This window comes from Panthera onca, chromosome A3 (genome assembly GCF_046562875.1).
Source record: "Panthera onca isolate mPanOnc1 chromosome A3, mPanOnc1 haplotype 2, whole genome shotgun sequence".
NCBI classification, from domain to species: domain Eukaryota; kingdom Metazoa; phylum Chordata; class Mammalia; order Carnivora; family Felidae; genus Panthera; species Panthera onca.
In genome coordinates, this window is record NC_138341.1 from 8,254,326 (window position 1) to 8,279,946 (window position 25,621).

The 25,621-nt window shown below is 53.0% G+C and overlaps 1 protein-coding gene across 6 annotated transcripts; it reads left to right on the top strand.

The window, feature by feature from the left end:
- Positions 1-9,524: 9,524 nt before the first annotated feature.
- On the top strand, positions 9,525-24,448 carry SLC66A3 (solute carrier family 66 member 3). 6 transcript variants are annotated; one of them, XM_078444986.2, is made up of 7 exons: positions 9,525-9,803; positions 15,220-15,302; positions 15,395-15,464; positions 17,499-17,556; positions 19,848-19,968; positions 22,030-22,071; positions 23,450-24,448. In XM_078444986.2, the coding sequence occupies exons 1-7, from the start codon at positions 9,661-9,663 to the stop codon at positions 23,539-23,541; spliced, it is 609 nt and encodes a 202-aa protein (XP_078301112.2). In that variant the 5' UTR covers positions 9,525-9,660; the 3' UTR covers positions 23,542-24,448. The 6 variants fall into 6 exon arrangements, with proteins under 6 accessions (XP_078301112.2, XP_078301111.2, XP_078301110.2 ...); XM_078444984.2 differs by lacking the exons at positions 9,525-9,803; positions 17,499-17,556 and adding exons at positions 9,810-10,375; positions 12,771-12,838 and having other exon boundaries at positions 15,395-15,565; XM_078444982.2 differs by lacking the exon at positions 9,525-9,803 and adding an exon at positions 14,610-15,100.
- Positions 24,449-25,621: the final 1,173 nt, after the last annotated feature.

Genomic DNA, 25,621 nt, shown 5'->3' on the forward strand with positions numbered 1-25,621 from the left:
ACAGTGCCAGAAAGGGCTGCAAGGCACGGGGGGCGGGGGGGGGGGGACGGGGGGGTAGGCAGCCGGGAGACCAGCGCTGGGCAGAGAGCCCTGGGGAATAGCCTCGTTCTGCACCCCGCCTGTGTGTGGTACCATCACGGGAGACCCCTCCTCACGGCCGGCCAGCTGTACCTTCCCTTCCCTGCCACGTCTGCCCTCTTCTTGAGAGGATGCCTGCTTCCACCTTCCCACAAATTGGCCACATCACCCACTGGGAGCCAAGAAGATCGGGGCCACGGGGCATCTGCTATATGTCTCCTTTGGAGCGGAACGAAGAAGGCTGGATGGGCCAGGAAGGAGAAGTGGGTACCAAGCCAGCACCAGCAAAGGCACCAGTAAAGCCGAAAGGGGCATTAGAAACAAGGAGATGAGGCCAAGGCCAAGGCCAAGGCCAGAAAGAAGCTGGATACAGCTAATGAGATAGTGAGGCTGAAGGGTTCTTTCTGCCTTTTTTTTTTTTTTAACTAGGTTTCACACCCAGCGCAGAACCCAGTGCGGGGCTTGACATCATGACTGTGACATCAGGACCTGAGCTGAGATCAAGGGTCGGATGCTTCGCCCACTGAGCCACACAGGGGCTCCTCTGTCCTTGCTTTATCACTGCTTCTCTGAGCACCCCTGCCTCATTCTCCTCTCTGAGGCAGAACCAGATTCTCTCCTTATATGCAAAAAGAGAGAGAGAGAGAGAGAGAGAGACCACTTTCCAGGAAACATACAAGGTGAGTCCGGACTTCTTCCTGTTCCAGAAAGCGAGGAAGTGTTCAAAACGGGATGGGGGAGCATGGAAAGCATGGATGGAAGAGTCAACTCGAAGGGGCTCCCACTGGCCAAATTTGGGACAAGGTGACTTTCAAAATGGTGCCCATACCTCACTGCCCTTACAACTTCCAGGCAAAGCCAGTGCCCGCAAATCCCATCAAAGAATAATAATAATAAAGAAGCCATGTGTTCATATCAATAAATGTTTTCGATCTTGAGCAGAGGAAGAAAAGCTCTTCTCTACTGGAAAACGTAGAATAAATGATAAAAACAGAAAATCACCGTTTTATCACTGACTTCAGTAAGAATCAGTAAAAGACACTAAACGCACTGGGTAAAGATTCACAGGGAGTGATAAAAGGTGACATCTGGGAGACTCCCCTTAACCACGTTGTTAAACTTATCCTCACTAACAGGAGTACAGCTGACATCATGTGGTGTGACCCGCTTCCTGCCTGATGGGGCCCCCTGTGGAGGAGCACCCACCTGGGGAGCACTCCCCCCCCCCCCGCCCCCTATAACCTGAGCCACATCATGAAGACACGCTAGGCACAACCCAACGGGGGGGGGGGGGCATTCTGCCAAACAGCTGGCCCTGATTCTTCAAAACGTCAATATCAGGGTGCCCGGTGGGGGGGGTGCTCAGTCAATCGAGCGTCTGACTCTTGAATTTGGCTCAGTTCATGATCCCAGAGTCATGGTCAATTGAGCCCCACATAGGGCTCCACGCTGAGCATGTCCTGCTGAAGATTCTCTCTCTCTCTCTCTCCTTTCCCTCCTCACCTTCCTCTGCACACTCTCTCTCTTGCTATAAAAGATTTTTTAAGTAACTAAAAAAATTTTTAAAAAGTCAAAGTCGTAAAAGACATGGGGTGGCTGAGGATGTGATCTACATTACAGGAGGCACAGAGCACATTCTGGACCAACTCCCACGACAAAGCAAAAGTCTCTAAAGGACACTTTGCAGACTAAAGTCAGAGGACAGGCACTAAATATTAGACAATAGCCCTGCACCAATGTTAAATGTGCACGGCGTGATAATCACATCAAGGTTATGTAGAAGAATGCCTCCCGTTCTTTTTTTTAAAATGTTTTATTTATTGTTGCAAGCGAGAGCGAGGGTGAGTGGGGAGGGGCAGAGAGAGAGAGGGAGACGCAGAATCCGAAGCAGGCTCCAGGTTCCGAGCTGTCAGCACAGAGCCTGATGCAGGGCTTGAACCCGCAAACTGTGAGATCATGACCTGGGCCGAAGTCAGACGCTTAACCGACGAGCCACCCAGGCGCCCCTGAATGCCTCCCATTCTTAAGGGATGTACGAGGAGTAGTTAGGGGGAAAGTGTCATGATGTCTAAAACTCCCTTGCAAATGGTTTGACCACAACAAAATGTGTGTGGTATATAAATAGAAACAAAGCAAATGTGGACAAGAATGTTAACAATTGATAAACGTAAGTAAAGAGCCTATGGATGGTCACTGAAGTGTTCTTGCAACCTTTCTGTCGGTTTGGGAATCTTAAAAACAAACACACACACATGGTGACGGTGGAATGGTCACAGCCAATGGTTCCTGGGTCGACGGCTCCCCTACTGAAAAGCCGGGATGATAACGGAATCCGTCAGCGCTCAGCCCCGAATTCCCCAGGAAGATGTGGCGTGACCAGCTTCCGGGGTGGGGGTCAGGCTGGTGTGACAGGCTGTCACCCGTCTAACCGTGTAGATGGGGAAGAAGCAGAGGTCTTCCAGATGGGGACAGGTGTTGTGGGCTGGAGAGATACCCCACTGGGTGTGCACTTAGCCCCCATCCTGGCAACTCCCCACCCGCCTAGGATACAGAGGAGTCCCCAAGGTCAGCCACTCGGATGGGCCAACATGTTATGGGATGTCCCAGCTGGGACCTGGGGCCCGGGGCTCCCCACCTTCCTGCAGGGCCCAAACCTGACTCCACCTAGAGCCACCCTCTCCCCACGGCCTCAGGTGCAAAGCCAGTATTCACGAATCCCAAAAATACTTTGCTAGTTTGCACTCGGTAGGGAATCACCATAAATGAAACGCCTACTGTGTACCTCGCAGGAAATTTGTGAGGTGCGTATGATTATCCCCATTTTATTATTATTATTTTTTTAATGTTTATTTATTTCTGAGACAGAGAGAGACAGAGCATGAGTGTGGGAGGGGCAGAGAGGGAGGGAGACACAGAATCTGAAACAGGCTCCAGGCTCTGAGCTGTCAGCACAGAGCCTGACGCGGGGCTCGAACTCACAGACCGCGAGATCATGACCTGAGCCGGAGTCGGACACTCGACCAACTGAGCCGCCCAGGCGCCCCTGATTATCCCCATTTTAAGACGAAGAAATTGAGGCCTAGGGAAGTTAAGGGCTTGACCATCTCGTGTAGCTGGTGAAGGCCATGCTGGGAAGACAGCAGAGGTTTGCAGGATGCCTGGGTCCCGCGCCCACATCAGCCACATCCGGGGCTTCATGCAAAGCAGCCAGGGCAGGGAGAGGCTCGCAGCCAGGGGGAGACCCTCTTCCTACAGCCCCACCGCAGCCGGCGGACCCCCAGAGCTGGCGGCTTCTGTCTTCGGCCTGGTGGTTGTTTGTCCCACACCAGAGAAGGAGAGCTGCATCTCACAGAGCTGCCTTGGGCGGAGAGCGCTTCCAGAAGAGAAGGGGCAGGCTGGGCCCCGGGCTGGAGCCACTCTCTCCTGGAGCTGTTCCTGCGGAGCCAGGATGAACAGAGGGAGAGCAGATGAGGAGGGAGAAGAGGGAACCACAAAGTGGAGAAAGCCTCATAGCTTCAGCAGATAAGCGGAGCACCATGATGCAAGCCACGCGGCAGGCCCTCTGCAGATTCTAGATGCTTGTACCGTTGTCACTCCTGCTACTGCAAAGCCTTTGATGCTTGTGAGAAGGCTCCTGACTCCCCTGTCTTACTTCCTACAAGCAGCAACTGTCCACTGATGAGCAATCAAACCCCACCGCACATATGAAAGCAGGAATAGCTTGCACCCACATCACATTGTCTGAGAATGCGCTGGGTTCACTGAAACCGGGGGGGGGGGCACCTAGTCAGCTGTGTGGGTTCCCCTTGCCGTGACGCCTCCACAGCCCTGAGACACAATCCCGGATCCAGAGCAGAGATGCTCCCCGTCGGTGCTCCTGAGGGCAGGCTCACCACCTCCTTCTCTTCCAGGGGTGTCCTCTGCCCCCTGCGTGGTGCCCGGCATGCTCGTGCCCTCTTCCGTCTCCATTCTCAGCCGCTCACGGGACAGAACCCAGAACTCAAAACCACAGGTCCACGGCCAAGTCCAGACGAGTCCTTTGTGTTCAGAGCAGCAGGGCACCCTGAAAGGGTCAGGGAGAGTGGGTGCGGAGGGTGGGGAGTCCCCTTTGTCCCGAGATGGTGGCAGACATAGCCGTGGTGATGTCTCTGCCAGACTTCCTGCAGCCTTGGTCCTTGCAGCTGGCCCCTGGCCCTGGGGCTCAGACACTCACTCTCTTCCCCACGCCCTGGGTCCCGGGCCCTCTCCAGTCCGCCCATCTCCTTGCACTGGGAGCCCTGCAGCCTGTCTGAGCCCTCCGCGCTGGAGGGAAATGAGATGGGAAACTGTGGGGAATAGGCTTAGAAATCCCCCGGGCTTACACCAATGGGTTAACAAGGCATAAAGAATTACAAAGCCATAGGGTGCTCTCACCTAAGTTTGGGTAAATGAGATAAGACCCCCAGAATAGAGAGGGAGGGGCAAAGGCCCCAGAATAGAGAGGGGGGCAAAGGTCCCCGATACAAAGGTATATGAGGTAAGCAAGATGAGGTGTTCGGGGCAGAAGCGCCCCCCAACTTAGTACTATAGCAGGAAGCTGCTTACACAGGAAGGAAGGACCAAATTAGGTAAGCAGGTAAATAGGGGGGCAGAAGCGCCCCCCAACTTAGTACTATAGCAGGAAGCTGCTTACACAGGAAGGAAGGACCAAATTAGGTAAGCAGGTAAATAGGGTATAGACGGCTGTGCTTCGGGAGAAGCTGCCCAGAGCAAAGATGATGAACAAAAGAAAATGTGCCTTGTTAACCCTGAGGTTAAGTGTCCTACCTGTCTCATCCCTGAGGCTAAGATAAACCGAGGTGGTGCCTCGTGTCCTGTCTGCTGTAAACATCCTTCCACCTGACTGCCCAGTGCCAGGATTTTGTTTTGTTATTAACCCAAACCCCTAACCCTGAATATCTTCAAGACCCCCTTTCCCTCACGTCCATGGGTTAATGTTCACAGATTCATTGTTTCTCTGTGCACGGCCATGGCCATGTTTGTAAGCCTTCTGATCCTAATAAAAATGGGGCAAGGACCCTTACTCGAGGCTCTGGTCTCCTCCCGGACGTTAGCCATCTCTCGCATTTTAATCCTGCGTCCCGCTCTCTTGCTGGACAAGAGAGAACTTTAGACCCACAGTCTGCGACAGGAAATCAGGGCTGCACCGCACGGGCTCTGGACAAAAAGCTCCCACTCACCCTATGGTGGCCTCAGCCCTCAACCTTCAGCTTCAACACCCACACATATCAGAGCGCCAACGGTTTAAACCAGGTCCGCCCCGCATGACTCCCCCCACACCCTAGCATCCAGGGAGGCACGAGCGACAGAAATTTTGTCTTGTGTCCGAAGCTCCCCAGATCCTGCTAGCTTTGCCCTGTAGTCTCCGTGCTGCAAGCTGAGGGTGGGGCCCTGTGAAGTCACGGTCTGTGACGGAGGAGCCACAATGAGGCTGGCCCTGGCAATCGGGCCTCTCGCGTGACCAAGCTCCTGCCGAGCAGGTGCGTCCCCAGGAGACCCAGAATGCAGAAGGCACAACCCCAGGACCCTTCCGCAAGTGCAGAGATACAGCAGCGGGTCCTTCTGGGACAGCTGGGCCGGGATGCCCTGTGGCAGGCCCCAGCTTCGAGAACACTGGGCAGCAGCGGAGGCAGCCTCCTGCGGTGGGGGACACACACACACGGTTCGCCCCCCCGGGGACGTTCTTCAGCGAGTTTTCTGTTCCTTAGAGACTCTTTCCAACATCTGCTTCCTCGTCCTTACGCTGCTCAACACTGGGTGACCATAATTAAGCTAACGAAAGCGGGGGGCCGTGTGGTCTGTAACTGAACCTTCACCAACACATTCTTCTTGGCAGAGAACTTCCGGGCCCCTCAAAGTTCCAGAACGTCCCGTCGTCTCCTGGGACCCCGTCTGGGAGGCTTGCCCAGACTCGTTTTGAATTTACCATAGGGAGCAACCTCACAAGCGTGCAAGTCTGTGACGCAAAGAGAAGTTACGTTGACCCTTTGGTTCCCACGGGCCGTGGCGACCAACTGAGCCACCCAGGCGCCCCTGGGTGTTTTTGTTAAAAGGAAGATCCTGGTTCAGCAGGTGTATGTGATACATAATATATATATATATATATATATATATATATATATATATATATATATGTATATATATTTCAATATATACAGAGTACTATGAATATATATATTATGGACTAAATCCTATCCCCCCCCAAATTCAAATGTGGAAGCTCTAACCCCCCCCCAAACTGACTGTATTTGGAGACAGGACCTTTAAAGAGATAACTGAGGTCATAAGGGTGGATCCCTAGTCCAACAGGACTGATGTCCTTTTAAGAAGAGCGAGAGGGGGGCACCTGGGTGGCTAAGTCGGTTGAGCGTCTGACTTTAGCTCAGGTCATGATCTCAAGGTTCATGAGTTCGAGCCCCACATCGGGTCTGCTATCAGCACAGAGCCCACTTTGGATCCTCTGCCCCACCCCCTTTCTCTGCCTCTCCCCTGCTCATGCACATGAGCGCACACACACTCACAAGGAGAAGACAGCTGGGGAGAAGGGTCTCCCCAGAAACCAATCTTGCCAGCATCTTGCACTCCCAGCCTCTAGAACTGTAAGAAAATAAATTTCTGTTGTTTACGCCACCCAGTCTATGGTATTTTGTTAAAGCACCCTGAGCAGACCAATAACACACACACACACACACACACACACACACACACACACACACACCCTCACCCTAGCTAGGTCTCCTAAGAGGGCAGATTCGCCTGACACCTCAACAGCACTGAGCACATCTTATCCCAGGTCTTTGTTTCTAAACACCAGGCTCTATTTATTAAAAGGACTCGAGGCTCCTTAGGCGAATGGCTGGTTCCTAGAGAAGCCCGGGAGCCCTATGAAGTAGTCAGGGCACGACTGAGCCAGAGAATCGCAAAGACACACGGCTGGTGGTGCCAATCCAAGAGAGCCAACGTTCCGATGAGTGCGGGGAAGCCACTGATGTACCCACCCTGCGGAGGAGAAGACTGAAGGACCAGGAGGTTGAATGAATCACCTACGATCACACAGCTTATAGGTGTCAAAGCTGGAGCCACCAAGCCAACCCAGCGTCTCGGCTTACACCAAGCTGGGGTGGGGGGACAGGGGTGCCTACGGAGAGTAGAAAGGGCGCTGAGCCCCGGGAACAGGGAAGGGCTCCAGCTGGTGCCGGTCCCTGGACAGGAAGGACGCTGCCTCCCCAAGAACAAAGGAAAGGGGTTTACGCCCTTGCCATGATGATGCGAGAAACGAAGGCTAATGAAAAATTAAGTTCCCTTCCTGCCTACAGCCCACTGACAAGTCCTTGAAAGGCAGAGTGACCTCCCTCTAGGAGCTCAGCTGCCTCCAGGGTGACACTTCGCTGGGGGCAAAGGAGAACCTTGGCTTAACTTTGTCCCAACCTCAAGGATACTGTGAGTCTACTTCCTTTACCTAAACTGCCCCAAGACATATGCTGTGAATCCCACTCCAAGCTTCTGGCCGCCGTATAAACATCTGAACGGTCTCAGGACTGAGGTTGTATTAAACGGTTTCCCTAGCAACAGCTAGCCCCTCAAGGTCCTGGAAACTGTAAACCTTGCTTCCAAAATATGTTAGAGACTTCCTTTATCCCTGTGCCCCTCCCAACCTGAGGGTATATAATGAGTTACCCTTCAGGGCCCCAGTGAGGCTCCTCCTGCCCAGGGGTCCTGTCCCCGTGCTATAATAAAATCACCTTTTTTGCACCAGAGATGTCTTCAAGAATGCTTTCTTGGCGGCTGGCTCCGGACCCCTCGACCCCCACCATCACCCCAAAACTTCATCCACAGTAAATCCCCCCCATTCCCATAACCAACGCCCAAAATTCTCAGCTCACAGCTCGTTTTGTCTACACTCCCACCCTTCCACGCAAGCCCCCAACCTTTTGAAGCAAATTCCAGACGATATTAGCTCATCTGTGAGTAGTTTTCCGGAGCTCCGGAAGATAAGAATTAAACACGCACACTCTTTATTTTCCTCTTAAAAGTTTCCTTCTGGGAGCGCCTGGGTGGCTCAGTCGGTGAAGCCACCGACCTCGGCTCAGGTCATGGTCTCATGGTCTGTGGGTTCGAGCCCCACGTTGGGCTCTGTGCTGACAGCTTGGAGCTTGGATCCTGCTTCGGATTCTGTGTCTCCTCCTCTCTCTGCCCCTCACCCACTCACGCTCTGTCTGTCTCTCTCTCTCTCTCTCTCTCTCTCTCGAAAATAAAATACACTTGAAAAAGAATTTTAAAAAGTTTCCTTCCGAACATCCTGTTTCCCTTAGCTTAGAAGGAGGACCCCATACCTGTTTTTCTTCTTCCAGGGTAAGGTTTTTGATGGCCAGGTGAGGGCTGGAGGCGCAGGGACAGACAGAAGGAAAGCCTCGAAGCCTGGCTGAGGTTCACGGTACCAAACCAGCCACCGTGGATTCCGGCGTTGCATTTTTGTGACTTTTTTCTGCTCCATGACCGGGACCTGCTTCTGCGATTCTGAGAGCTTGGAGAACACACCCCGCCCCTTCATCTTCTGCCGCGTCTACCTTCTTGGATCACAGAATCTACTTAACCGCCTTAAGAAAAAACTTTCCCTCGGGACTTCCAGGGGCCTGGAGGGCTAAGGCCCGGGTGGCGGCTTCGGGAAAGGGCGGGAAGTGAGCCGACCCCGGGCCGTTCTGGCCCCTCAGTGACCCCTCAGTGACGGGCAAAGCCTGTGTCCCCAGGTAAAACGAGGAGGACGCACGTAAACGAAGTTGGGTCCTTAACGTCCTTCCAAGTTTTCATCTCTGAAATGCATAGTCAGAAAAACGAAGAAAGGAAGGCACTTAGGGAGTGCAAAACCCCGACACCACGGTCCAGCCCCCCCCCGTGAGGGGGTGCACGTCCGCCCTCCCGGGATTCAGCCTGTACCCACCCAACCCTCGGGAAAGCGGAACCGTCTGGGGTGGGGGGGAAGGGTCTCCGGGCAGCTCGGCACCCCGCGAGCTTAACACGGAGAAGCGACTCCGCAGCGCGTCCGGTCTGCGGAGGGCACCGCCCAGCGGCCGCCCCGGGACAGGGCGGGGCCGGGGCGGGGCCGGGGGCGGAGCGGACAGAAGGGGCGGAGCGCTCCCCGACTGGGCGGCCCCGGGGCGGGGTCCCGGCGAGACCCGCACTAGGTGGACGGCGGGGTCCGGGGTGGTGAGGGGCGAACGCCGGCGGGGTCGGGAGCGGAGATCCGGACGGAGGAGCGGACCCCGGGCGAGGGTGGACCCGAGGCGGACCTGGGGGAGGGGGCGGGGCAGCGGAGAGGAGCCCGGGCGGGGCGGGGCGGGGCAGGGCGAGGGAGGGGGCGGAGATCCGGGCGGAGGAGCGGACCCCGACAGGGCGGACCCCGGCGGGGCGGCCCAGGGCGTGGGCGTGGGTGCGGGTGCCCAGGGAAGGCGGAAGGACTCAGCGCCCGGGGAGGCCCAGAGCTGAGCCGTTGCCCCTCCCTCGCGCCGCGGCCGCCTCCGCCGAGCCCCCAGCCCCGCCGGCGCCATGGAGAAGCTGCTGCTGTTGTTCTGCAACTGGAGCACGCTGGGCGTGTGCGCCGCGCTCAAGCTGCCGCAGATCTCCGCGGTGCTGGCGGCGCGCAGCGCGCGGGGCATCAGCCTCCCGAGTTTACTTCTGGAGCTGGCGGGGTAAGGCCGGGGCGGCGGGGGCGGCTGCCCTCCCCGCTCGCCTCTGCGGCCTGGACGGCCCGGGAGCTCAGGAGCGCGCCGTGGGTCTCAGCAGGGCCGGGGAGCGGGGCCGAAAGCGCCCGGCCGCTGGGGGGCACTTCCCGGGACCGCTCGCCTCCCCTGTTTATTTGCCGCTCCCCGCACGGACTGCGCGTGCCCAGCTTACAGATCGGGGAAACCGACCCCTGGCCAGGCCCTCACCCCGCCCGTTAGCCCCAGCGCAACCGCGCGGCTTGGAACTAGGCCATTTGCACCTGAGGCCCTCTGATACACGTCCGCCCTGAGTTCCCCCTCCCCCCGCCAATACCCCTTAGCTCGGGTCTCGGTTTCCTCGCGTGTAAAGCGAGGCGTTGATCCTCCGCCTTTAGAAAGTTAACACCTGGGCTGGGGGGATTCCGAGAATGGGGGGCTCTTTGGAGGAAGGGGAGAAAGACGAATCGGGCCATAGCCAGCCAGAGAGGAGCCAGTGCCGCTGGGAGAGCGCTTATCCATCAGAAATCCGGAGTGGATGCCTTGACTCAGTATTTAAAGATGTAAGCGCGAAGGGCAGAGTTCTAAAACTCGGTTGGGAGGCCTCGAGTTGGTGGGAGAGCGGGGCACGTGAAGCCCGGGAGTCTACCCGCGAGCCCCTGGCAAGGCCGGTCCTCCCCACTTTGCTCCTCGCCGCCCCCCTCCCCCCGCCCCCAACCGGCTTGTCACACGGCGACCGCGCGGGCGGGTCCTCCGCGGAAGCACGACCCCGGGGGGCCTGGGCTGGAAAGTAGCCTGGGGCAAGGGAGGGAGAAGAAGACCTCGGGGGTGGGGGAGGTGGGGGGTCCTGCGCCCGGCGCGCCCAGCGGGGGAGATGCTTTATCAAGAGGGAGTCGGCCGACTGGCGGGTGTGTGACCCCGCTCTGATTTGCAAACGACCCCACAACACTGGGATCCCCCCACCCCCACCCCCCCAGGCTGGGTAGCGAGGATTGGCGAGTTCTCCACCGCCTCGAAGTGGCCGCCGCGTCAGTTCGGGTGGGGAGGGGAGAGGGGGAGGAGCGGCGGGGGAGTGTCCGGGAGGGCGTGGACGGCCTGGGGGAGGGCCACGGTTTTTAACGGGTCCCTGAGCCTGGGAAGGTGGGGCTGGCCCATTGCGGGGTGAGTGGAAGCCCGACTGATGCCCAAGGAGGCGAGTCGGGAGCCTGCCCACACGCTACAACCCGGCAGCAACCTGCTGCCAGCAGGTGTCGGCTGTCACTCTATCCAACCGTGCACCTCGGCAACACCTGCCCTCCTGGCAATGGACGTGGGCTCGCGTGGGCGGGGGAGCTGAAGTCGGCGCGGGAGGAGGCTTCGTGCGTGTCCCGCGGGGATCGGCCGGCCTGCAGCTCACGCTTCGTGGAGGCCCAGGCACGCAGGCTGCTGTGTGCGCGTGGCTGTGTCTAGGCCCGGCCGGATGCCACCCTCTCCCCGAAGCTGGAAGTGGTCAGGCGCTCCCTCCGCTGGATTCCGAGGTTTTATCTACACCTCGCTTTATCTTACCGGTGGGTCTGTGTGGTGGCGCTATTTTACTCGATCCTCAGGGCGCCCTAGGGAGTAAGCATTGTTTTCATCCCCAGAGAAGAGTAGCCTGAGGCGGAGGAAGTGACGCACCGTGCCCAAGTTCACCGGCAGCAGCAGGGCCCTAGGTTTCACCCGGGGCTGGCCCTTTCCATCCTGAAGCCTGGCGCACCCCCGCCCTCCACACTCACTGGGTTTTTCCGCTTCCTAGACTCGTCAGCAATATCGTGGGTGGGGGGAGCGGGTTGGCAACACCCTGCCCCCTTCCCTTTTCCTTCCCCAGCCTTCGCTGGTGAGGGCCCTGGAGAAGCTGGGGGGCACCGCAGGCCTGCCCGTGCCTGGTGCGCGCCTTGCCTGCCTGCCCACGAGCGCCCCCTACCGGGCCAGGAGCAGGGTAGCAGCCAGAATTCCGGCAGACAGAACCCGGAGGGCATCGCCATCGGGGGGACCCTTTATATCCTGGGAAGCAAAAGCCAGAATAAATTCTTGGGGGACGTCTACCTGCCTTGGGTCCTGATCTGTTAACGCTAAAAGCCCATTTTTGAGAGAACCGGGTCAATGGGAGCATAAGCTGTCTCTCAGTGAGACCAGAAAATGGCTTTGAATGCGGATCGGTGTGAAGTGTAAGAAAATGCCTGGAGTTTAGAAGTGCCTCCAGACGTGTGCAGGGCGACAGCCACACGCCCGCGTCAGCAAAGAAAAGGAGCTGACCAAACCTCCACTGGAGGCCCCACGTTTAGTGAGGGGGAGGCCTGCAGGGCAGACGAAGCTGGCTCAGCCGGCTGGGGGAGGGGGAGGCTGGCTGCGGGCCGCACCGTGTCTGGCGCAGAAGGCGGCACAGACGGGACCCCAGGCAGACGGGGGGGGGGGGGGGGGGGGGGGTGCGCCCTGCCCTGCCAGCAGGCTGCTCATTTTCTCCGTTGCTGGAACAGGTGTCCCAGACAGGTTTCGGGGAGGGGAAGCAGGGAGGAAGTTGGCAGGAAGTGCATAGCGGGCACCTCTCTGCCCAGGCTGTGCCAGCGTTCCGCCCGCCCCCCCCGCCCGCGCCCGGGTTCCCCGGCTGATGGGAGCGCGCCTGCCTCAGCAGCTCCAACACCCCTCCTTCCAGGCCTTCCAGGCATGCCTCCTGCTCTGCCCCCTTGTGCCCTCCTGGGTTCCAGACACAGTTCTGCTCTCTGCACCTGCTCTGGAACCTTCCGTGGATGGCTTTTCAGACTCCCGATTCAGCCCTCCGCCCAGACAAGACAGCCCGGCGGCGCGGGGGGGGGACCCTGCATCCTCTCTCCAGGCCCAGCAGGCCGACTTCTGGTGTCTGGCTGAAAATTCCTTTGGAAGAGGCTCCAGCGGCTCTCCAGCCGCTGCCTCTGTGAGCACGTGTGTAGTTTTTTTGTTCAGACCTCTAGCCTGTGTGTGGAAGAAGGAAACTCCAGTCACTTTGCAGAGCGGACCAGGAATGTTAACAGGTGTGTGGGGCCGCGGGTCAGACACCGTTCGGCCTGACTTTATTGTAAGGAGGGTTCTAATGTATTACTTTTTGATGAAAAGAAGGACATTAAAAATCAAAGAAGGACACCTAGCTGCTCCAGGCCACAGGAGTGACAGATGGTTGTCCTTGGACGTTTGGATCCCCAAGAGAGAGAGAGAGAGAGAGAGAGAGAGCGCACTGCAGCCTGGCTGCCTGGCCTCCCTGGAGGGCCACAGTGGGGTGGGGGTTGGTGGCAGGCACCACTGCTGGTGGCCGGGGAAACTCATGCGCTGGTCTTCGTCTTTTCCCTGAATTCTCATATGACCTTGGTTTCTTGGGCCTCAGTCTCCCCAAGTGGTCTGTAAAATGTGGAGGGCACGCTGGATGGCCGTGACCTCAGCTCTGACACCCTAGGGCTCGTGCCTGTCCTGAAGGTCTGTGGCTGCACTCTGGGGGGGGTGGTGCGCTCAGTGAAAAGCGAGCAGGTGGCAAAGACCCCCCAGCGCCTGCTCGGATGTACCGCCCGCTCATTCGGCAGGGTCGTTGTCCAGGCTTCCCGTGCACGGGCCCCGCTGGCTGCAGCCCTGCTCTGCAGGGGTGGGTGAGCTGAAGCTGCCCCCTCCCCTGGCCCCCTGGGCTCCCCCTCAGATGTGGACAGAAAGGTGCCGGAGGCCTGGTCTGGAGACCCCCGTGCTCGGGCCACCGCTGGCCTCCCCCCATCCTGTGACCCTCGCCCCCAGCTCAGCCAAGGTCGGAAACAGGATCAAGGGCACAGGCTCCCCAGCCCACTGGGTGCTTTGTGAACCACCCCCCCCCCAACCTGAGGAAATGAGAGGGGTTACATCTGGATGAGTGATGGAGGCTGTGGTTCACCTGGGGGATGAAACAGACTCTGAGGGGACAGCAGGGGGACTTAGGTCCTTAGGGAGCTGACTGGCTGGGCCGAGAGCTGGAGAGGCCGGAAGCTCAGGCCTTTTGTCCTGACAAGGGTCGGGTCCTCAGGTTTTTACTTGCCACCTCCCCCCCCCCCCCCCCGCCACGCCCCACCAAATTCCAGCCTCTCAGAACTAAATTTTCTTTTTTCTTTTCTCTTCTCTTTTTTTCTCTCTTCTCTTTTTTTCTTCTTTCTTCTTTTTTCTTTTTTTCTCTTTTTTCTTCTTTTTTCTTTCTTTTCTTCTTTTTTCTTTCTTTTCTTTTTTCTTTTTTCTTCTTCTCTTTTCTTTTTTCTTCTTTTTTCTTTGCTTCTCTTTCCTTTTTTCTTTTCTTTTTTCTTTCTTCTCTTCTTTTTTCTCTTTTCCTTTTTCTTTCTTTTTTTTCTTTTTTCTTTCTTTGCTTCTCTTTTCTTTTTTCTTCTCTTCTTTTTTCTCTTTTCTTCTCTTTTTTCTTTTTCTTTTTTTCTTTCTTCTTTCTTTTTTCTTCTTTTCTTCTCTTTTTTCTTCTTTTTTCTTTGCTTGTCTTTTCTTTTTTCTTTTCTTTTTTCTTTCCTTCTCTTTTTTTTCTTTTTTCTTTCTTTTTTCTTTCTTTGCTTCTCTTTTCTTTTTTTTCTCTTCTTTTTTCTTTCTTTTCTTCTTTTTTTTCTTTCTTTTCTTTGCTTCTCTTTTTTCTTCTCTTTTCTTTTTCTTTTTTTTTCTCTTTGCTTCTCCTTTTTCTTTTCTTTCTTTCTTTCTTTCTTTCTTTCTTTCTTTCTTTCTTTCTTCCTCATTTATTTTGAGAGAGACAACAACATTGCGAGTGGTGGAGGGGCAGAGAGAGAAGGAGTGGTGGAGGGGCAGAGAGAGAAGGGGAGAGAGGGAATCCCAAGCAGGCTCCCCGCCACCAGCGCAGAGCCTGTCGTGGGGCCTGAACTCACGAAACCGTGAGATCACGACCTGAGCCGAAACCAAGTGTTGGATGCCCAACTGACTGAGCCACCAGGCGGCCCTCAGAGCTGGAATTCTCTTAAGGGACTGATGACTGTTTATGCCTCTCACCTACTGCTCCTCCTCGACGGGGAGCACTCCGGACGGCCGCAGGGATCATCCAGGTGGTTGCTCCCCCTCTCAGGGCCGGCCAGCCTGGGGCCAGAAGCGCCGTCTCTTCTCGTCCTGGCCTGCCGCTCGGACCTCAGTGAAACTCACTTGTGCCACCATCTCCTGCAGCGACCACGTGCACCACGCCCAGCTCCCAGTCAGTCCCGGATGCTCGAAAAGCTGCGGGCAGTATTAAGTTACGGTCCCGCGCTCTGTGTGCGAAATCTCCCCCCACCCCCTGACGTTTCCAGGTGCCAACCAGCAGGTCCAGGGTTTTGCACATGAACCCGGGCTCCTGGGCGCTGGCCGGGCCTCCCCGCCACCCTGTGCTGGGCCGGCCCCAGCTCAGACGCTCCCCCTCTCTCCCCAGTTTCCTGGTGTTTCTCCGGTACCAGTGTTACTATGAGTACCCGCTGCTGACCTACCTGGAGTATCCCATTCTCATCGCACAAGGTAACCGGCCCCTCGGACCCCCCCCCCCACCGGGTCGGGCAACAGCCCTTGGGCCCCCCCCTCCCGCCTCCCTCACAGCCTTTCTCTTTCAGACGTCCTCCTCCTGCTGTGTGCCTTCCATTTCAATGGGAACGTGAAAGGAGCAGCCCCGTACATGGCCGTGTATCCTTTTCGTTGTCCAGGGATCCGATGGGACTGGGGAGTCAGGTGCTTTGGCCAGAGCCGCGTTCTTGTGGTCAAACTGAAAAAGATCCCAAATGCGCGTGAGTGAATATGTACCCTGCCCGGGGCCTCCCCCCACCCCGAGCCCCGGGCGCCAGGCCCGTCCCAGCTTCATTCTTCAGGGGAGGCGGAGACATTTCTTCTTCCCTGAGAAAATGTCCCCCAAGTATGTGAGGTCATAATAATGGGAATGTCTGTCGTGAACTCAGAGGCCACTAACGCGCCCTCTCTGCCCAACAGTGTGGGCGTGCGGGTTCTGGACGGCTGGTTCAAAGCGAAAATCGTGGCCAAGACATTAGAAGGGTCCTGGTGGTGGCGGGTGGGCGGGGCCTCTGGTCGTGACACAGACCTATGCTCACTCACGATGCCTCTTCTGTGAACAGGGGCCGGGCTCTTGTTTCGGTTCTGTAAACCTTCAGAGGTTCTCTTGGGAATTCACGGTCCTTAAAAAGCCAGGAAAGCCTTTCCAGTGGCAGCCAGTTAATGCGGCCGTGGCTGCGAAGTGACCCGAGCGGGTTACTCGTACACCCGCAGGGTGGAGGAGAGAGGGAGGGCACCCTTCCTGTCTGCGCTGGGCTGGGCGCCTTGGGACGTGGAGGCTGGGGGACACCTGCTGCGCCCACCCCCTGGGTGTTCGTGGGCACAGGCCGGGAGCTCCCTAAGCTGCAATCGTCCTGTCCCGTCCCGCCTGTGAAATGACACAGTCATGCCTACCTTGTGGCAAGGATCACAGTACCAGGAGCACAGGACAAGCTGAGCAAGGGGCAGCCTCACGGCAGCTGTCCGACTGGGCGGCTGTGTAGGGAGGGGACTGAGTCCTGACCCCCTGCTGTCTGTACGCATCCTCCCCACTCAGCTTCTCTCTGCGCAGCTCTGCCCAGCCGGTAAAAGGGTCTCGAAAACAGCACTTTGAAGATGAAAAGCGTCGTGTCGTTTACTATTTAAATAAAATACGACAATTTACCTTTGTACGGGTGGTGAGGCTGTGGACTGCAAAAGCTGGGCAGCTCCCTGGATGAGCGGGATACTTATAACTTCCTCCTGTGAGTGGTGATGAACCAGAAGTAGGGTTACCATAGTAACTGATTTTTTTTTTTAAGCATAAGTATGTCCCAAATATTGCATGGGTCATACTATACTAAAAGACTGTTTTTGTTGGTCTGAAAATTCAAATTTAACTGGGTGCCCTCTGTTTAAGAAACTGAGTTAGAGTGTTTTAAAAACAAGATTTCATCTGCCTAGGTTCCAGCTGCCGTTCCGGCGTTGACCAGGTTGCCAGGAATTCGTTCTAGTCACACCAGGCATTGTCTCTTTCGATCCCTCCATTTAAGTAATGTCATTCATTATAATCGTAGCGCGCTGGGTGTCTGTGATGTGCACCAAGGCACTGAGGGGGTAGATGGGGCAAAGGAATGTTAAGACCGTTTTGCGGATAAGCAAACCAAGGTCAAAAGAAGGAATGGGACTTGCCCAAGGTCACAGCAGAGGCTGGTGGTCATCTCCTCACCCGCCCGGCTTCTGGAGCCTGACTTTCTGTGCTTTTTGCCACCTCACTGGGCGTGATGAAAATCCGCTCTCGTTCCTCCTGTCTCCACCTGGGTTTACACTGGGGTTAGCAGGAAAGGGGGAAAGAGAGTTTCACGTGACCCCAGTTTTGCAGAACGTGCCTGCCCTATAATGTTGAGCTGCTTCTTTAAATGCCTCACTTTTGACATCACCCTGGAGAGGTCTGCATGGCTGGGAATGCAGTGGGCGAGTAGAATCGTTTAGAACCACAAAGGCAGGGCGCTTGGCAGTTTTCTTCCGTGATCTGCTGTTATGTTGAGCCATTTTTGTCTTTTCCAAATCGGACTGGTCCTCGCAGAGCCTTTCCCAGGTTGGCTTATGTGCGTCACCTCCGTGCTCTTGGCGTGTCCCCACGGGCGCGGGGTGGGGGGCGGCCGAGCCACTGCTGTCTCCCTTAGCGCTCGGTAGATTTGTGGCCTCGTGGTTCGTCCTTCCCCTGCAGAAGTGGATCATAGATCTGGCCATGGTAAGTGCATCGCCCCTGGAGAAGAGAGACCGCCGTTCCTGCAAAGAACTTGATGGGCCGAGTGTTTAACCTGCTTATTGAAGGATAAAGGGGTGAAAGTGCAGTCCTACCCCAATGTTACAAGACGTTAGTCCCACTTAGGCGTTTGGTAACATTTTCTTACTTCCTTTTTCGGGGGGCCATAGAGCACCTGGCTGGGGAAGTAATTAACAGCAACAGAACGAGCAACGGTGGTAGAATGAGCCTAAAATAAAGAGCTTCTTATCAGGTTAATGATTACACATTGGCTACATACTCATTTTTTTTTTTAATTTTTTAATGTTTTTTTTTTTAAATTTATTTTTGAGAGAGAGAGAGACAGAGCATGAGTGGGGGAGGGGCAGAGAGAGAGAGAGAGGGAGACAGAATCGGAAGCAGGCTCCAGGCTCTGAGCTGTCAGCAGAGTCCAACACGGGGCTTGAACTCCCGAACTGCGAGATCTCGACCTGAGCCGAAGTCAGAGGCTTAACCGGCTGAGCCACCCACGGGCCCCATACTCATGATTTTTTTTTTAACTTTGCCCCTCTCCCCCCCGAAACATTTTTCTCCGTGGAAAACGGTTAGCCCTGTGCGTTTATCCTACCTTGGGTAAGGACCCAAAGTCCCATAGTGTGAGAATAGGACTCCGAGCGTGGGTCAGGGAGCATTTGAGCCCAGATCCTCTCTCCAAAGTGACTGGATGCCGCTTCTCCACCCAAAGGGAGAAGGAGAAGGATCGGTAGTCACCAGTCACTGCCTGCCACACCCAGGCTCATGAACTTCACCACCCCCTCCCCAGCGCCTTGGCTGTGACCCTTGCTTGGAAAGCGAACTTGGCTCTGTGTGACATTCCAACCTTGTGACCTACGGGGAGCAAATGGGCAGGGTTTTAGCATAAGTATGTCCCAAATATTGCACGGGACGTACCTATGCTAGAAATTGCTTGTTGTTGATCTGAAATTCAAGTTTCCCCGGGCGTCGTGTATTTTTATTTGCAAAATCTTTCCGGGCCTTGGTTATGAAGACTCCTTCTTCTTGATTCTGAAGATGGCATTTCCTCCTGAAGACGGATCCGGTAGAAGGTCCAGCAGACGCGGTTAGCGTATCTGCTCGGCAGTGGCCTTCCCCCTGACACGAGTGGACAGGGCCCTACCTAAGTCCTCGTGCCCAGGCTTTCCGAGGCCCGGTCCGCCGTGCTCGCGGTCCCGACCCGACTCCCCACCGGCCGGGGCTGCAGACGCCGTCTTCCCACCTGGGGTCAGTCGTCCGAGCCATGTGCTCCCGGCGTGACCTGTGTTCGGATCTGAGCACAGGCCCTTGCTCTCTGCCTGGAGGGCTCACTCGCCCGGACTTCTCCACCGTCCTCCCGTGTCCCAGCCGCCCCTTCCCTCCTCCGCCTTTACCAGGACGTGTTGCTGTAACCCAATAAGAACGGGTCAAGGGCCAGCCCCGCAACAGGTGCGGGGGACCGAGCAGAGCCAGACCCGATGCCCCACCCCCAACCCAGTCATGTTGCTTTCCTCCTGAGGGTGCACCCACCCATCTTATCTATCCATCCATCTTATCTCTCTATCCATCTGTCCATCTATCTATCCATCCATCTATCTTATACCTCTCTACCCATCCATCTTATCTATCCATCCATCCATGCACCCACCCATCTATCTTTTTTTTTTTTTTTTTTTTTTTAATTTTTTTTTATTTTTGGGACAGAGAGAGACAGAGCATGAACGGGGGAGGGGCAGAGAGAGAGGGAGACACAGAATCGGAAACAGGCTCCAGGCTCCGAGCCATCAGCCCAGAGCCTGACGCGGGGCTCGAACTCACGGACTGTGAGATCGTGACCTGGCTGAAGTCGGACGCTTAACCGACTGCGCCACCCAGGCGCCCCCCATCTATCTTATCTATCTATCCATTCATCCATCTATCTTCTCTATCCATCTATCCTATCTCTCTCTCTCTCTCTCTCTATCTTATCTGCTTTTATTGGCAGGTGGTCAGATGGATAAGCCTTTGTGGCCATGCAGTGATCCTTACTCCCACCTCCACACCAGCTGCACGCCCACCGGTTACCCACTGAACAGTGGGACTGGTGCATTTATAAACCAGCATCTCGCTGCTGCCTGCTTTTTCACTGAACCCGGGCTTTGTCCTCGTACAAACCGGTTGTCTCTTGTCCTGACAGTTTGGCTTCAGAAGCACGCTCAGTATATGGCGCTCTTGTTTCTTTAACTGAGGGACTGCTAACTTTCTCATGTTTTACCTGCAAACAGAATCTAAGTACTTTCATCAGCGTGGCCAGCAAGTTTGCTCAGCTCCAGTACCTGTGGAAGACCAGGGACTCGGGCACCGTGAGCGCCCTCACCTGGAGCCTCGCTGCATACACCTGTGCAAGTAAGAGCCAGACGCCGTCCACCCGTCACGGTCCCACAAGCTTGAATCCTGTGCACATAGAACCTCCAAGTGGATCCGTATTTATGATTCCGATGGCACGCAGGCTACTTTCCGGTGTCTGCAAGATCCCTATTCCACTTGCTAAAAACAAACGAGAAACACCCCTTTCTCCAAAAATCTGGCTGAACATCAACAGTCCTCTTTTGCTCTTTGAAAAGCATCAATAGGTTGATTATATTGAATCCACTAACTTGGTTTTAAAATATGACCCTTTCTGATGTAACAGATGAGAGATGAAAAGCATACATTGGCTTTTGAGAATGAATAGACTTTGCCAGGGTGTTTTGCTGGAGCCATGTTATTTGGTCTCAAGTTCAGAATTTCCACTGTTCATCTGGATTCTTGCAGGAACCTAAAATACATACATATATATATATATATATATATATATATATATATATATATATACACACACACGTATACCTGTATATATATACATATATATACATATACATACATATATATACATATATACATATACATACATATATATACATATACATACATATACATATATATATACACACGCTATTTTAGGTAGAAAACTTTAAAAATTCAGGGCTATGACGTTACTTAGATTTATTAGTTTTAGGTATTTGAACTATGCTTCATGTTTCTTCTCCATCAGGGGTTTCTGGAAGGGGTCTTTACGTCCCAAGTTATGTAAAATTAAGGCTTCTTGGGTTTTATTTTTAGCTTGAGATGTTGAAGTGTTATGAGATATATATATATATATATATATATTATATATATATATAATATATAATATATATATAGTTAGGAAATATATATACATATATACATGTATATATGTATATAAGTGTGTGTATATATATATATATATATGTATATATATGTTTCTGGAATTGCTGATTTGATATATTACCTATTAGCTCCCTAATTTTACCTTCAGGTAATCTTAAGTGTTGTTTCTTAAATTTTCTTGTAGGAAATCTTCGGAACTTGTAACTTTAGAGACCATGTATTACATTTCCATCTGTTTTGCATGGTACTCTGTGCTTGAACGAGTCCTTAAATACATATTGGCTACATGACAAACTGAGGATTATAACTTTATGGGGAAAAAGTGAACTGGCTTTAAACCTAATTTCCTAAATGTGTGATGTATGAGGCAGAGGGAGAGTTTTGTGTGGGTGGGTTCGGGTCAGGAAGGAAGGGCAGGCATTGAGTTACAGGTAGTGTCCTCGAAATCCCACGTCACATCTCCCACACGTGTCTCCTGTGGCCACGAAGGAAAGCGCTGTACCAGACAAACGAACGGAACAGTTCTAGTTAGACCTTTAGGGAAATCATTGCCCTTTGCTGGGCCTCAGTTTCCTTTACCTAGAAAATCTCTACAAAAGAAGGGGGTCAAGTTCAGTCATTTAAAACCCTTGCTTTTTGTTAGTGGAAGCCTTTCTTTATTATTATTATTTTTTAATTTATTTATTTTGAGAGAGACGGCGTGAGTGGGGAGGGGAGGGGCAGAGAGAGAGGGAGAGAGAGAATCCCAGGCAGGCTCCGTGCTGTCAGCACAGAGCCCGATGTGGGGCTCCAACTCATGAAGCCGTGAGATCATGACCTGAGCTGAAGTCGAGAGTTGGACACTTAACCGACTGAGCCACCCAGACATCTCTGTTGTTAGTAGAAGCCCGTCTTTAAAGTAAACCTTACCAGAAGTCCCATACGTATGAGATTTTCCAAACGTGCTCTTTGGGGTGGGGGAGCTGTGGCTGGGCACACACCGTGGGTTCTCGGCTTCTCCCCGGTCCCTTGGGCAACACTGCTTCTGCTCTTAGGAGAGCCTCAAAACCACTGGGCTAGGACGCGTGGCTGGCTTTGAGAGGTTTTATAAAATACAGTACCAATTTGGTGTTCCGTACTACCAGGATCTTTCAGGAACAGTTAGCATCTGTTCCTGTATTTGAAATGGGAAGACGTTAGCTGAATACCGACATAGCTGAGAAGCAAGTTGACATTGTTGAATATCTTCTCTTACAGCAAGAATAATAACAACAATAATGACCACCGGCGATCTTACGAGTAAGCGAAATCTTTTTTCTTCCCATTTTTTTGGACTGCGTGCCCTTGGTGGCTCCTTCCCTTGTAAGTTGTCTCAGGGTTTCACGGATCAGCTGGCCCCACGTACAGTTAGAGGCCACGGTGTATTCCCGGGTGTCAGCCCCCGCTTACAGGGCTGAGCACCTACTTCGTGTTAGCGCCGGGGATACGGCCTGCAGCACGAGGTCATAGACTGCCGTCCTCGTGACGCTTCCACGCCAGCGGTGGGTGGAGACGGACGGTGCGGTCAGCGCACAATTAGCTACTCAAGAATACTGGGAAATGTGTTCTGGAAAAGCAGGCCAGGAGGAGCACCTGATGGGGGAATGTGACCTGGCTGGAGTGGCCTGGGGAGGTGAATTTGAAGAGAGAGATGGGGGGACGGGGGAAGAGACGATGACAAGCCCGTGAGCGGGGGACACGTGGCTTAGCCATGGAGAGTGAACAGGAGGGCTGGGGGTGAGTGAGGACGGACTCTACTGAGGTGACAATCATTAGACCCCCACATCCTTTTTTTTTTTTTTTTTTTTTTTAAGGGGGACACTGTGATGGAGGAGAAAATACGTGGGTTGGTGTAAAAAGAACTTAGTAATTCCCTAGGCTGTTTTCCACTCCCCAGCCAAGCGTATACATTTTTGGAAAAGAATGAAAACAAATCGTGTCACCCGTTCTATGAAGACTAGAGACATGTCCCTGGTACACATACCGGTTAATTGTTCCTTGAGAAATATGGCTACAGGAGAGTGAGGCACCCCTGTCCCTTTGCAGAGACTGTATTTTGGGCTGCAACACCTTCTGTCAGCAGTGAGCAAAACACTAAAAGTACTGTGGTCAAACCATAAACTTGGGTCAAGTGGGGAAAGAGGTCTGAGTCTTCTCCGCAGGACTTGAAGAATTCTGTGTATGGGAAGAAGAATCCAGCCGTAAGGAAACAACAAAACGAACCTACGTATTACAATTTTGGAAGATTGAGAATGTTCTAGCTATGGTTTGCTTTGTAATTAAAGTGACAGCTGTTCCTGAAAGCGATCAGTGTATCTGGGGACAATCTTTTAAGAACAGCTTAGCTGGTATCTTACAAATGTTTCACAACCACAAAGATACATTAGCTCTCCTCAGGAGAGTGTTCATCGAGTCACTTACGGTAAAGTGCTCTCCCCCCAGAAATATTTGGAACCAGCGTTGTTGAAAACTTCCCACGAGGCGGTGTTGTGAACCTTATGTGGTAGACGGGGGTAGGGGCGGGCAGTTATTTAGGCTTTTAGGCTTCTACTTAGAGCAGTAGGGCAGGAGCGATTTTGCATTCAAACATGAAAACAGTACTCTTTAACACGTACTTTTTCTTTTTGATCGATTTCAGTTCTTACACGTTTCGTGATCATGCTTGCTTTAAACGTGTGGGTAACCACCACGGTCCTTCGCTACAGGAAGACGGCGGTAAAGGCTGAATAACAGATGCGCTGCCCCTCCACACGAAGTGGATTCCTAATAACTGAACCACAGCTCACTGCTGAATCAAGGTCTCTTAGAAGTTTAGTCAGTTGCTTCAGAAACGCTGAATTGGAGCCAGATGTATTTTGGACAGGAGCCACTTAAACACTTGTTGAGAAATGTTGATTTCCTTCCCACTCCTCCCCCCCTTCGTGAGGCGGAGGCAGGTCTCAGACACCTGCAAGTCGAGCAGTCAAGACGACGCTCCTCAGCTTTCAGAATCTTCTAAGAAATAAATCCTCTCTAGAGCACAAATGATTATGAACGGAGTGGGATTTTAGTCAGAAGTGAAATTGTAGTAAATTACCAGGGTCACTTTCTGGGGCGTTTTTTTTTAATATAGACGTAACAGGATGGCCTTGCTGGATCCTAATACACGATAATGCCTCCTTAGGCTACAGTAAGGATATCGAGGCAAGCAAAAACTAATTGGCTCGAGTTTATATACCCAAGTAGTGCTGTAACTTCATATAGTGCCTTTAATTCCTAAGGAAAGGTCGATTGGCTGCAGTCTCTACAGCAGCAGGACGAGGCAGTCCCGATGAACTTTCTGATTCAAGCACCATGCTGCCATCTTTAAGAGTCACACCTTTGAAAAACAAAAATGTCCACTGAAAATAGGTGCAATAAAAGGTATTGCTGGGGTGCTGTCAACTTCTTACGGATTTTATTCTTGTTATATTCTAAACGTGATGTTAGGATTATTGGACACTGCATTTTACCGTAAAAGTTTATAAACGCTAGAATTTAAAAGCTCTTTCCCTTTATAATTGAATGGCATTGTTATATGTAATAAGTAAATGATGTTTATTAGAAAATGTTTTAGTGTCCTATGTAAGATAAATAAATCATTCTGTAGTTTTTAAAATCCTAGTTGTCATTTTTTTATTTATTTACGTAAGCTCTACACTCAACGTGGAGCCTGAACTCACAACCCCGAGATCGAGTCACATGCTTGTATTAACGGAGCCAGCCAGGTGTTCCTCACAGTTGTCAATTTAAAAAAAGTCCAAGTGAACCTTTTCTCATATGCAATTATAATCTAACCATTAGGAATAAATACAAATTAGGTGATTTGAGTCCATTTTATTTAAATATACTTATTAGAAATTTATCATTGCTTAAAGCTTCTCCTTTAAGAAAATACTATCTTAGGGGCGCGTGGGTGGCCCCGTCAGTTGAACGTCTGACTCTTGATTTTGGCTCAGGTCCCCATCTCCTGGTTCGTGAGCTCAAGCCCCGCGTCGGGCTGCATGCTGACAGGATCCTGCCTGGGATCCTCTGCCTTCCCACCCCCCCACTCCACACTCTCTCTCTAGGCCTGTCTCTCTTAAGTAAACTTACAAAATAAAAAGAATACACACTCTTAGGTGAACCGTTCCCCATTTTTTCCCCCTTTGGCAGAAAAGGGAACAAACATTTGAACTATTCCAGATATCCTACACACATTATATTTAATCCTACAACAATCCTGTAAGTAAAAGTCTCCGTGTTACAAAAGATGTAAACACTGAAGCTGAGTGGATAACCTGTCCCGGATCGGGCAGCCAGTAAGTATCCTAGATAAGAACCCACTGGTTACAGGGGCGCCTGGGTGGCTCAGGCGGTTGAGCATCCGACTTCGGCTCAGGTCATGATCTCGCGGTTCATGGGTTCAAGCTCTGTGTCAGGCTCTGTGCTGACAGCTCAGAGCCTGGAGCCTCTTTCGGATTCTGTGCCTCCCTCTCTCTCTCCGCCCCTCCCCCGCTCATTCTCTCTCTCTGTCAAAAATAAAACAACAACAAAAAAAGAACCTACTGATTACCAAAGAAATAACTTTCTTGAAAACTACCTCTCAGCAAAACAGGCCCTCTGCATCTTTTCCTTATCCTGGACACTCAAATGAGATTGTACGACTTGCAAGTCCCTCAAAATACCTAAATCAGGCCAGCAACAGACTCCTTATTGAAATTCTATTTTGATTTCTCCACGGACTAAAAGACACGGCTGAGCATTCACAGGTCTGTGACCTTAGTTATGATTTGTTTTGCTACACACCCAT